We start from the raw sequence: 12,061 nt of genomic DNA, 5'->3' as shown, positions 1-12,061 counted from the left end.
TCTCTCCACATTCCGGCCGGCATGACAGACACAGTCGCTTTGGGAAATTCAGACAGACAGTTTCCTTCCATTTCCAGGTCAAGCTCCAGTTACTGTTACTAATGCTTCAGAGTTGCATGTAATTTCAACAAATCCTTATATTCTGGAACTCCTCTGGGGTCATACCTACCATCTTTGGAGTCGGGGTTTATTGACAAATCCTTCAGTTGTTCCTATAGAGGAAGAGCTGGCAGCTCCAAACCCTTTCACTGAAGCCTGTGAGAAGAGTGAAGGGTCAGGGTGCCTTTGGTGCCTGTTGAGGGCGGGATGGGGGGACCATGCGTGCTGGTCCATGCTCTTTAGAGCTGACAGGTCCCTTGATGAGATTTCTTAGAGCAGAACACGACATTTTCGCCACCTTCTGGACCCAAGCCACCTTAAAAGAGTGTTATACTTTGCTCTGAGTGGCCAAATACCACAAGTGCCACTCAGTTTAAAAATTATGTAACCCTGGCATTCTAAAGCAAATGTGCACGGTTGGGCCAGAAGAGACGCTGTCTCTGTTTGAAGGTGAAGGCCCCAGACAGTGCTTCGTCTCAAAAAAAAAGTGTCAAATCGTTCTCATCTTGAGAGTTTGCTTGGCAAGCACTTTTTTTCTCCTCTGGAGGAGATTTTTGTTTACAGGATCTAACAATTAAAAAAAAAAACCCACATACACAATTGCACATTGTTCAGCTGTGACACAAAGGTCAGCTCTCAGCACACAGTAGTTTTCCAATTCCTGATCCTTTTTGATCCCACTGTGCAGATCAGCAGATATGGAATTTTATTTTATGGCTGCAAAATGCAAAGCAAGAGACAATGGGCAGAAACAGAAATATCTGTCCAGCTGCTGGTGGGAAAAGCCCTCTTGTCCAATTCGAATGAAGCTTATGTAGCTTTTAGAATGCATATTCATTCAATAACACATTTGTGTTAGGGCGATCGATATACGTGCCGAAATCCTCTGTACAGTAGGGGCTAAAATGTGTGTGAGGTTGAGACAAAAATACACTGAGATGATGTGGATCTCTAAGACATACAAGGGACAAAGTCAGTTCTGTAGGAGTTAAAGGAACATGGGACTTCAGTGTTAGAGATGATTTTGTTCAACCCTTTTAATTCAGAGATGAATCAATTGAGGCCCACAAATGACTAGCCCAAGTCTGCACAGGTAGTTAACAGCCGAGCAGCATTGAGAACTTCCTTCCTACTAATTCTACCCAGAGTTTGGAAATCCTCCCACTACAAGATGGAACTTTGGAATTCCTTTCCATTGCCTGTAGTACTTTTGCCACAGCAAGTCTTAGAAAAAGGTAAAGGAAGGCTTCCCTGGTGGCTCAGTGGTTGAGAGTCCGCCTGCCGATGCAGGGCACACGGGTTCGTGCCCCGGTCCGGGAAGATCCCACGTGCCGCGGAGAGGCTGGGCCCGTGAGCCATGGCCGCTGCGCCTGCGCGTCCGGAGCCTGTGCTCCGCAACGGGAGAGGCCGTAACAGCGAGAGGTCCGCACACCGAAAAAAAAAAAGGTAAAGGAAAGGCAACAGGTAAGAACTTTATGATATAACCCTGGCCAGAAATTGGTAGTGAATTAGACTCTTCAGTTAAGTGGGTTTTTTTTTTTTTTTTTTTTGCGGTACGCGGGCCTCTCACTGTTGTGGCCTCTCCCGCTGCGGAGCACAGGCTCCGGACGCGCAGGCCCAGCGGCCATGGCTCACGGGCCCAGCCGCTCCGCGGCACATGGGATCCTCGCGGACCGGGGCACGAACCCGCGTCCCCTGCATCGGCAGGCGGACTCTCAACCACTGCGCCACCAGGGAAGCCCCAATGAAGTATTTTAAAAAGCCATCTATGTTAGTGGTTGGAATGATTTTTAAAAAGGGGACATTTTATTTCTTAATAAGATGAATAAGTGATGTACAGTTTACTAAATACGAATGGACGTTTGACTATTCCTTAGATGCAATTCCAGAAAAAAAAATCTGTCTAGGCACATGAGGTATCAGCTTAGACTTATGAAATACCTCTTGTAATTGTGACGGGAGGAAACAAATAGAAACGCAACAAATACGCAAGGATGCCTCTTGCTCCTTGGTCCCATATCGCTTTGCTCTGTTCCCTGAGGAATTTCATTTTGGCTGATCTGACAGGCACGAGGAGGCACCAGGTGGAGGGAGGGTTTGGAGCCTCCGGAGCGGCCTTCAGGGACGCTGACACTGCTCCCCACGGAAAACCACTTCTACATGGCTCTCAAAGCCTGAACGTTTGTTTAGAGTAAACCTTTCTGGCATTGATGGATTTCTCCTCCGGATAGTGCACAGGAAAGGGTGTAATGTAAAGAATTAAATGATTCATTCTAAACATGCACTGGGCTCTGGTACCCCTGCTCCCACCCTCTTCTTGTGGCTGCGCTTGAGCTGCCTGTATGTGATGAGGTCATTTTGCTGGAGCACACAAAGAACTCCAGGGGGAAAATGCATCCTCTACTGAGAGATTCATGGCATTCATTCCTCCTGGCTGCTGGGGATCACAATGAACCTTCTCAGCATTACACGGGCTCCCTGAGGACGGATTTAGCTGCCTTTCTCTGGAAACCGCCCCCCACCCGAGGCACACAATGCGTTTATTATAACGTCCTGGCCCTAAGAAGGGCCTGGGAACAGCTTGGAGTGGCCTATAATTAAGTGCATTTAATAATAAAGGCACAACTTCTTAGGTATTGCAAGAAGTGAAAAGAAGCCCTTCATTTTCTCACTCTCTACTCCCCTCCCCCATCAGCCTTCCCTCTTACAAATCAGAGAAGCCAGGAGTTACATATTTTTAAAAAATAACTTTTGCAAAGGATGTCTGGCCAGTGGGGAAAGGGAAATTAAATTACTTGAGAACATTCTTTCCATGTTATATATATATTAAAAAAAAGGCTTCTGCTTACTCAGGTAGTTAGGCATCGGGAGGATTCATTAAAAGGTTGTTCCGTCAATCACTCTTGGATTCAACTTCCAAAGGCTTTCAGGGGCTGTGACCCTCTAGCAAAGGGGCACTCCTAGGGGTTAAGCTGCCCCTTGGATGGACACCTCCTCAATTCGCTGTGGGCCCAAGAAGGAGCAGTTAGAAGTGTCCCTCCAGCAGTGTCCCATGTCCTTGGTCCCCACTCCCTCCTCTAAGTGCTCAAATTGTGCAGATAGTTTCTGAGTACCGCGGAGAGGGAGCTCTAGGAAATGTGGTCATTTTGCAAGAAGAGAAACTGCACTGGGAGAAAGGAGAAAAAGGCACCAAAAGCTCGACATCTAGGTTTGCAAGAATAAAGCATGAGAGGGGACAGTCCAGGATCACAGCTCTGCCCCCGCCCCTATTTTCTTGAATTTCCCTAAGCCTCAGTTTCCTTCTTTGTAAAATGAGGATGTTAATAGTACAATATAAGTAGTTAGTCAATAGTCTAGAAATGGGAATCTTGGGAAAGTGATTTAAGTTCTCTGAGCCTCACTTTCCTTATCTATAAATGAGGTTAAAAATACCTATTTTACATGCACTGTTGTGAGGAAAGAATGGAATAATGTATGAAATCACTTAGCATACCCGGTACATAGTAATCAGTAAATGCTAGCTGCCGTTCTTATCATTATCATTATTGTTGTTATTAATGCAACTGCATTTTTAAAAAATTTATTTTATTTATTTTTGGCTGAGCTGGGTCTTTGTTGCTGCGCATGGGCTTTCTCTAGTTGCGGCGAGCGGGGGCTACTCTTCGTTGCGGTGCAGGGGCTTCTCATTGCGGTGACTTTTCTTGTTGCAGAGTACGGGCTCTAGGCACGTGGGCTTCAGTAGTTGTGGCTCGCGGGCTCTAGAGAGCAGGCTCAGTAGCTGTGGCGCACGGGCTTAGTTGCTCCGCGGCATGTGGGATCTTCCCGGAACAGGGCTCGAACCCGTGTCTCCTGCGTTGGCAGGCGGATTCTTAACCACTGCGCCCCCAGGGAAGCCCTGCAATTGCATTTTTAAAGATACTTCTTGGATTGAAATTGTTTGCATCAGTACACAAAGCAAGCGTCTGTCTAGAGAAACAAGACAAGCCACTCAAACTTGCTGGGCAATACTGCGTTGGAAATCTGATTGCTTTTATTTCTTTGATAGGGAGATGGACTGGTGAAACAAATGGGTGTCATCTATTTTTCTTTCCTATAATTAAAGTAAAATGAATCGTACAATTCCCACTAGGTATGGGTGAATAACTTACCATTATTAACAAGACTAATTTTTTCCAACTTGTCTTATGAAAGCACAGACACAATGGTGCCCCCAGCATTTCAGACTTTACCATCGAAGGTGAAGAGAAACTTTTATTATATGATTGGAAAAGAGACTGACTTCTGCTAGAGCATTTGATTAAAAAAAAAACTGACATCGAGTCTATTGATAAGTAAAGGTCAGCCCAAGAGAGAGTGGGAATAAAAAATGAGTCTTAAATATATATACATATTTATAGCTAAAGAAATCTCACTACCATTCAGTTCAAACACACTGCCTTGTTTTTACTTTGCTTTATGTAAAAACATAAGCATTTGTTATTTTGAGCATTACATTTTGGACACCAAAGCGGAGGAGTGTGAAACTTTTGAGGAGCACTAAAGAAGGAGAAGAAACAGGAAACTCAAGGCAAGACATCCCTCCAACCCCAGCAGCATGGAGAATAGGACATTTGCTCATTATTTTAAAAGCCTTTTAAAAGTCATGTGGGAAGGGAAGCCATCCAAGGATCTTTTGATTCCTTTTGGTTTTGGCTAAGAAAATGAAATTATTGAGAAAACCCAACCTTTTATAGAATATTGCCATTGAAAGGACTTTTCAGTGGGTTAAATACTGTAAAGTCAGTGTTTGTTGGGCAGTACAGAGTGGAGGAGAAAATAAAAACAATTATTGAAGAGGAGCTGGTTGGGTGAGTTTGCACAGACTTGTATTCCAGTGTCAGAATGTGGCATCAAAGGCTTAGTTTGCTGGGGTCACTTTTGTTATCTTAGGTGATCAGGTGCTTTGTTAAGGCAAAAGCAAGGTACTCCTTCCCTCAGGTTTTTGCAAACAGACCAGGCACCGCAGTTCTCAAACCATCTTCCCTTCACCCTGACCTTTTGTATAATGCAGGTCAACTCACTTCCTCTAATGACTTGTAAACCCATCCGTGGTTGTAGATTTCCATGCACGGGCCCTCGCTCTGGCTGCTTCTCTGAACTCTGATTACTTCACAAGCACAGGAAGGCCCGGGAATGCCAGAATTATCCAGTCATCACTCGGGGGCACTTTATAGACCTCTTCTTTTCTTCAGAATACTCTTTCTTCCTAGCTTATTTCAAATCCCAGGGTCATCGGGATGATAAAGGACACTTCTTAAACACTAGACAGCATGGTGGAGGTGAAAATCTGTTGTAAGATCTGAGGGATGTCCTTGGTATCCATGGCAACGAAAGACCGGCCAGCTGGTAGAGTTCTCTGAAGCCTGTCAGGATGGATGGGGAAAGAAAATTACCATTGCAAATCAGGGCTCCCCTTCCACCTCCTGCCCCTGCAAACCTCAGCAACCGAATGGTTTCTTGGGAAGGGAAGTTTTCACTTTTTAATACCTTGCCCCTGCCTGCAGTGGAACCCACTGTCACTAGGCAACAACAGCTACAGGGAGAGGCACACTGAAAGCACTGAACCGAAAGAAAGGTCTTTTCGGTGACAAAATCAGCGAATTTGCAAAGAAAAAATTCTCTCCCTTTTACTACTGTAGTTTCCTGGTATTTTCATGTTCCCTGGACAGAACGGAGCCCTAGGGACCAATCTGGGACTAGCTCCCCTGGATCCACTGAACGTGTTGGCCTCACCCTGTACTTCTCACTGCATTTCCTGCCTTAGAAAACAGGTCTTGAAAAATGTTGCCCAGCCATACCCCAAGTGGTTCGTTCTCTCTTCCTCTCTCTCACACGCTCTCTCTCTCTCTCTCTCTCTCTCTTTTTTGCCCCACATCATACAATGTGAAATGTAATCTGACTTGTGCAATTGCTGTTTTGATGACACTGAGGTTATACAGGCTTATGATAATTTTTTAAAATGCCAATTTATCATTTGGAACAAAGGGCCATTTCTGGAGGCAATATAAGTACAAGACACAGTTCTACCCAAAAGAACGCCTCCTTTCACTGTGCCAACAAAGTTTGGTTTTGGAATGACATTTAATAAAAGTCCATCATCCTGTGTAGTATCATACATTTGGCATGCCCAGTACACCAGCTAATTCTGCAACATATCTTTTGCCAGTGGATGTTGGATCATTTCCCTAGGAAACCACAAGGGTATTATTGTGTTTTCTTAAGTATTCAAACAGGATCTGTTCACTAGAGAGACAAAATAGCTATTTCAGCTCAACCAATATTTGTTGAGCTTGCCGTTTGATTCATCCTGGGCTGGTCCTGAAGACAACCTGAGCGGAAAGGCATGGTTTACGTTTGAGGACACGGAAGTCCTCGAAGAGGCTAACACATACAACTGAGAAAAATGCAAAGTCAGTTGTAATAAAGTGACTGTAATTATGTGATATTAAGTGTTCTTAGCCGTACTCTGCAATCCTGCAGCAAGGCGAAGGGAAGAGAAAAATATGTCAGCACTTTGGACACTAAAACATCTCCTAGTCTGTAGGACTCTGTACCACAGGGTGTGACAGATAAAAGAGGTGGAGTAACAAACGGGAATGTGGTCTTTTGTGTGGAGGCAGGATTTTTTTTTTTTTAAGGAGATATATATTTTCAATTGTGTTTTCTGCTTCTTACAAGTACTTTAAGCAGAGAAAAACCATGAGTCTTCCTGTTTATAATTCAAAAAGATAAATGTTAGTGTGTTTAAGAAATAAAAGTGTTTCCAGATCTCTCGTTTCAGACTATCCACAATGGTATTTATTATCTGACCATAAATTTCTCTACTGAATATTCAGCATATTCAGTGCAGCATCTTACTGTAATTACAGACATACATGAAGGAGAAATATAAGAAAGAAGATGACCTATCTATGTCTATAAATATGTAGACACACATATTATGTATTATTTACATAGATGTGTGTGTCTGTCTACATACAATGTAGAGACACAGACACCCAATCTCTGATGCTAGGAAAATAGTAGATGTTTGCTACTGTGAATATGATTTGAGCATGAACTGAATAGAACTGAGCTTAGCACCTTGATGTAAAAGGCAAAATGTATAAAGTACTGTTTAATTTATTGGTGGACAAATCAATTTGCTATTTATTTTATTGTTGGTTAGTTTAAATATAAACTGAAAAATAAATAACTTAAAGTATTATTGCTCAGCCAAATATAAGCTAGAACGCCCCATCCCCTCACCTAGACTCTCAGCTGCTTGAGGGCAGCAACTCTGGTTTCTGTTTCTCCTCCGTTCCAGTCCCCACCACTGCCCCTCACGATGGGAAGCCCATGAAATGGCATGTGTCAGGTACTCAGGTATCTCCATCCCTGTCCCCTGCTGCATCCTGGGATGACACTCACCTGGCTGCTTGATCACCTAACGATCCAATAAAAATGGCAAAAGCATTGACTTGAGGGTTGCTTGTCAGGATCTGGGCAAACTTGGCAGGATGTATTCCATAGCGCGACAGGTTGGCGTCACTTAACACAATGACAAAGTACTCGTCAGCTTCTTCTTTGGCGATTTCCTTGATGGCGTGTTCTGTCCCCTCTAACGTGTGGTCCCCACTCATGCAGAACTGAGCGTGGGCGTGCATCGTCTGGGGGGGAGAGACATCGTACAAAGGCCATGAATGAGAAGCTCCTTTTTTAAACAAACGTGATGATTTTTCTATTGACAATGAGAAAGCACAAATACTCTGAGAGAATTCTATTTAATTTGCACCTTAGTGTGACAACAATACACAGTGATATTTGAATGTGGTTAAGACTTCCATTAAAAACAGGAAATGTTCCAAAACTATCCCATTTGGCACTGATTTTCAAGGCTCAATCTGCCATTTAAAGTGAGAAAATGTAAGAAAACATGAAACTTGGTATCACACTGGAGAATGGAGATGACACAGAAGAAAAATAAGGAATGGGTTGAGTTTCCAATAAACAAAGTTACAACACTAAACATTGTACTTACATCAAAAGCAAGGGAGGAAATTTACTTTAGAATCACGGTGAGTGTGATTGTATATCTAAGTATGTGAAACTGTATTTATTGTTAGAAAATACTAAGAAATACATAAAATTTGGGTTAGAGAGTACTCTAGAAGGAGTCATTCTTTTCCTTCTGAAATATAGGGGGCTGAATAGAATCCCGATACAATCCTGAGTACCCTAAAAATATGTAGGGAACAAAGTTTAAATTTTGTATGGTGTAAAAAAGGAATGTAGGCATGATAAGTGCTTTCTCAGTTTAATGCTTAAATGTTTGTGAAACAGAAAGTCTTTTTCTTTCCTGTAACTGCTGCTTCTTCAGTGAATCTTTTCAGTAACCAGAAGATACTTTACTGAATCTGGTGGAAGTTTTCATGATATAGAGGTAACTGAATGTACTTACCTTGAGAATTTCTAGTCTTTGCTTATTGTCCTTGGGGATTTTGTTAATTGGAACTAGAGCGATGTTGTAGCCATCTCCAGAGTGTCCGGCAATGTCATACTATAGGCAAGAGAATCAGAGAGTTAGAAGCCTCTGTCCACTAAAGAACTGTCATTAGACCTATAAGCCTCCAACTCTTTGGTTTGTTATTGCCCAGAATTGCTCAACATATGGCCATGGAGAAAAGCAGAGAGACGGATGTGTGTTTATCAACAAGGCAAAACAATTCCGGGCTCCTTCACTTCTGGTCCGTCCTTGTGTGATCTCTGCTTTCCAGCAGGAGGTAGAAAGTGTGATGAGGGCTTCAGGGGCTACCAAGAATTCCATTCTTAACTTTTAGGGGAGGGTTAAAAAAATTACACACACACACACACACACACACACACAGAGTAGTAGGCAGAATTCTAAGGTGGTCTCCAAGATTCCTGCCCCCTGGTATACACAGCCTATACAATCCTCTCCCCTTAAGTGTGGGCAGGACCTGTGAATATGATATCACTCATGATTATGTTATGTAACATTCTGCGGATGTAATTAAGGTTGCTAATCAGTTGGCTCTGAGTTGATCAAAACAGATTATCTGGGTATGCCTAATTTAATCACATGAGCCCTTAAAAAATAAGGGTTTTTTTCTGGCTATTAGTAGAAGGGAAACACAGGGAGATTTGAAGTGTAGGGGGGATTTGACACGTGGGAGTTATCTGTGGCTGAGATGGTGGGGACCACAGAGCAAGACCCCAAGCATCACATCTAGGAACAACCCTGCCTGAGGGCCAGTACAGAAACAGGGACCTCAGTTCTACAACTGCAAAGAACCAAATTCTGCCAGCAATCTGAATGGGCTTGGAAGCAGATTCCTCCCCAGAGCCTTCAGGTGAGAGCCCAGCCTGGCTGACATCCTGATTTCAGCCTTACGAGACCCTAAGCATAGAAGTCAGCTGAGCCTGGCCGGACATCTGAACTACAGAACTATGACTTAATAAGCAGGTATTGCTTTAAGAAGCTATGTTTATGGTAATTTGTTACACAGCAATATAAAACTAACACACATACTTTTTTCCTGAACACAAAAGCGAAACATTCACTGCAGAAATTATAGAAAAATGCAACAAAAGAAAGTAAAAATTATCCATGATCCCATTATTCAAAGATAACCTCTGTTAATGTTTACTTGTATAAGTTCTTAAGCTTGAATTTCCTTTCAGTATATGTGTAAGGGGTTGCACATTCACACACATGCTTGTCTGCATCAACATTATTTTTAACTAATGGATAATGTTGACCATGTGATTTTATAATTTGCTTTTCTAGTTAATAGTGCACGACATAGATTTTTCAGTTTAGAAAATACCTTTTAAATTCCCTCTCTCACAATACACAAGAGAAAGTCCTGTCTGTTGAGAAAAGGCTTGAGCTGAGAGAAAGGAGCAACATTTTTACCGAATCTGGAAAGAAGTTTGGGATCTGAGGCAACTATAACTGGAGCAAGGTGATTCTCTCCAATCATGGGGTTTGCCCCCAAATTCCCTCTTCTCCTTCCATCTCCCTCTAAGAATTTTTGTGATGCTGATATAAGGACTGGAATAGACCTTAGGGTATCTGAGCAACTGGGGGATCTGCAAAGAAAATTCTGGGTATGGGTCTGGGGCAAAATACTTTAGGGATTACTTGGAGTGTTATGGGTCAAAATGCTTAAGAACTACTACTGTCTATTCACCATCTGACCATCAATCAACAGCTGTCTTTTGAACACCTACCATGTGCAAAACACTACTTAAGCTGTTGAGGGCAATGCAATGATTCCTTTCCATGTCTATTCTTTTTTAACTGGTGAGGTTTTTGAAGGCAAGCCTGTATCTTATTCATCTTAACGCATTTTAGTATCTATGAGTGGGCCTGGTCTGTTAATTGCTGAAATATTTTGAGAGAGTTTGCAATCAAGTTGGGGCATTAAGAAGCTTTCCTTTCCCATGTGGGCTACATTCTTTTACAAATAAGCTTTTTGGAAGCTGGAATGCATTTTTTTTTCTCCCAGCACTCATGTGATAAACAGTGGTTAGCCCAAGCTAGCTGAAAAAAAACCCAACCCATAGCATAACTGAAACCGTTGTATGAAAAATGAAAAGTAGAAAAATTTCTGCTGAAATAATTTTTCTGCAAAAATAAGAAGTCAGAAGGCAGTCGGGTTACTTGGGGAAGATGAGTTCCATTCTAGACACGCTGGAATCATGTGTGCAGGGAGATATCAGAGAAGAAACTTATTTCTTGTTGTCTGAAACTTGGCTGTCATCCCCAGGAGGGAGAGGTGCAGCTGTCAAGGCCAAATGCATATAGAGAGAAAAGCAAAGGACCCCCTCAACCGAGCCTTGGGGAGTATCCTTGTTGGGGTGATAGAAAGACACAGGGCAGAGCGAAGAAGAGCAACGACAGACGCAGATAACCGGGATGGCCTTGGAAATCAGTGTGTAGGGTTTCGGAAGCAGCTGTGCAACTGTGCTGACTTACACTAACCATAACCATCAAGGAGAATGGTGACTAATGACTTCTGGGCACCAGAATCAATGGTGACCTTTGTGGGGATAATTTCAGTGAAAGTTTGTGGTATAAGAAATAGAAATAGAACAGCAGCTCGATGGCTATTGGGGGACAGGTGTCTGCGTTTTAGAGGGAGCAGAGTGGAGGCAGTGGGGAAAGACATCAGGGTCACAGTCAGTCGGTCAAGTTTGGAGAGGGAGGGAGGACACTCCTTTTTCTGAGGCTGAAAGGAAAGCAGAGAGAATGAGAGTGGACAGAGACAAGTGTATAATTGAAGAAGTAAGGGGACAAATGAAGGCCCATATAGGATGTCTAAATATTTGAAAGCTATAAATCAGGCTACAGATTGTCAAATAAAATATGTTCTGTCCTCCAACTTGGATAAACATACATTATAATGACTTGGAGCGCCAGGGTCAGATTTCAAATACTTGGATTCTCGAAGCTCTGTGCTAGAACCTGGCTGTGTGGGTAGACCTGGCCCCTGGCTTGCAGCCCAGGCCCATCTCTTTCTGTAGCTGGCTCTGTCCCCCACCACGAGGTGCCTCACATGCACGTGTGTGGACAGCCAGTCCTCACGTCCACGCGCCATCACATCCCTCAGTCATCCTCAGCTCTGGGTGCTCACACAATTGGCCAGTCTGCCCCAGAAAGATAGACCTAACAAAGAGGCCCAACGAGCAGACTTGGGGTCACCCGAGCAGGATAGTTGGGGATCCCAGGAACTGTGAGCATGACCTAGAGAGAAAGCTCTAAGGGGGCTTGTCCCCTTGGCCCCACAGATTCCTCCCCTGATGGCAGGGGCATGGCCAGAGAAGAGACAGAGTGAGGCCTTGGGCAGGGGCCAGGGACATTATCCTATGCCTGGTTTTAGGGTGTTTTTTTTTTTTAAAACACAAAGGATGATAC

The 12,061-nt window shown here is 43.3% G+C and overlaps 1 protein-coding gene across 2 annotated transcripts in view; it reads right to left on the bottom strand.

Moving 5' to 3' along the window:
* Positions 1-3,626: 3,626 nt before the first annotated feature.
* Positions 3,627-12,061, bottom strand: part of VWA8 (von Willebrand factor A domain containing 8) — a 345,450-nt gene continuing 337,015 nt past the window's right edge. For both annotated transcript variants that reach the window (XM_059041719.2, XM_067016182.1), the window contains 3 exons: positions 8,579-8,677; positions 7,549-7,787; positions 3,627-5,501 (listed from right to left, as the gene is read on the bottom strand). In XM_059041719.2, coding sequence (XP_058897702.1) covers positions 5,393-5,501; positions 7,549-7,787; positions 8,579-8,677 — 447 coding nt within the window. In that variant the 3' untranslated portion in view covers positions 3,627-5,392. The remainder of the gene's footprint in view (positions 5,502-7,548; positions 7,788-8,578; positions 8,678-12,061) is intronic.

This window comes from Kogia breviceps, chromosome 16, assembly GCF_026419965.1.
Source record: "Kogia breviceps isolate mKogBre1 chromosome 16, mKogBre1 haplotype 1, whole genome shotgun sequence".
Lineage (NCBI taxonomy): Eukaryota > Metazoa > Chordata > Mammalia > Artiodactyla > Physeteridae > Kogia > Kogia breviceps.
Note: the sequence above shows the minus strand (reverse complement) of the source record. Positions and strands in the feature narration are given on the sequence as shown.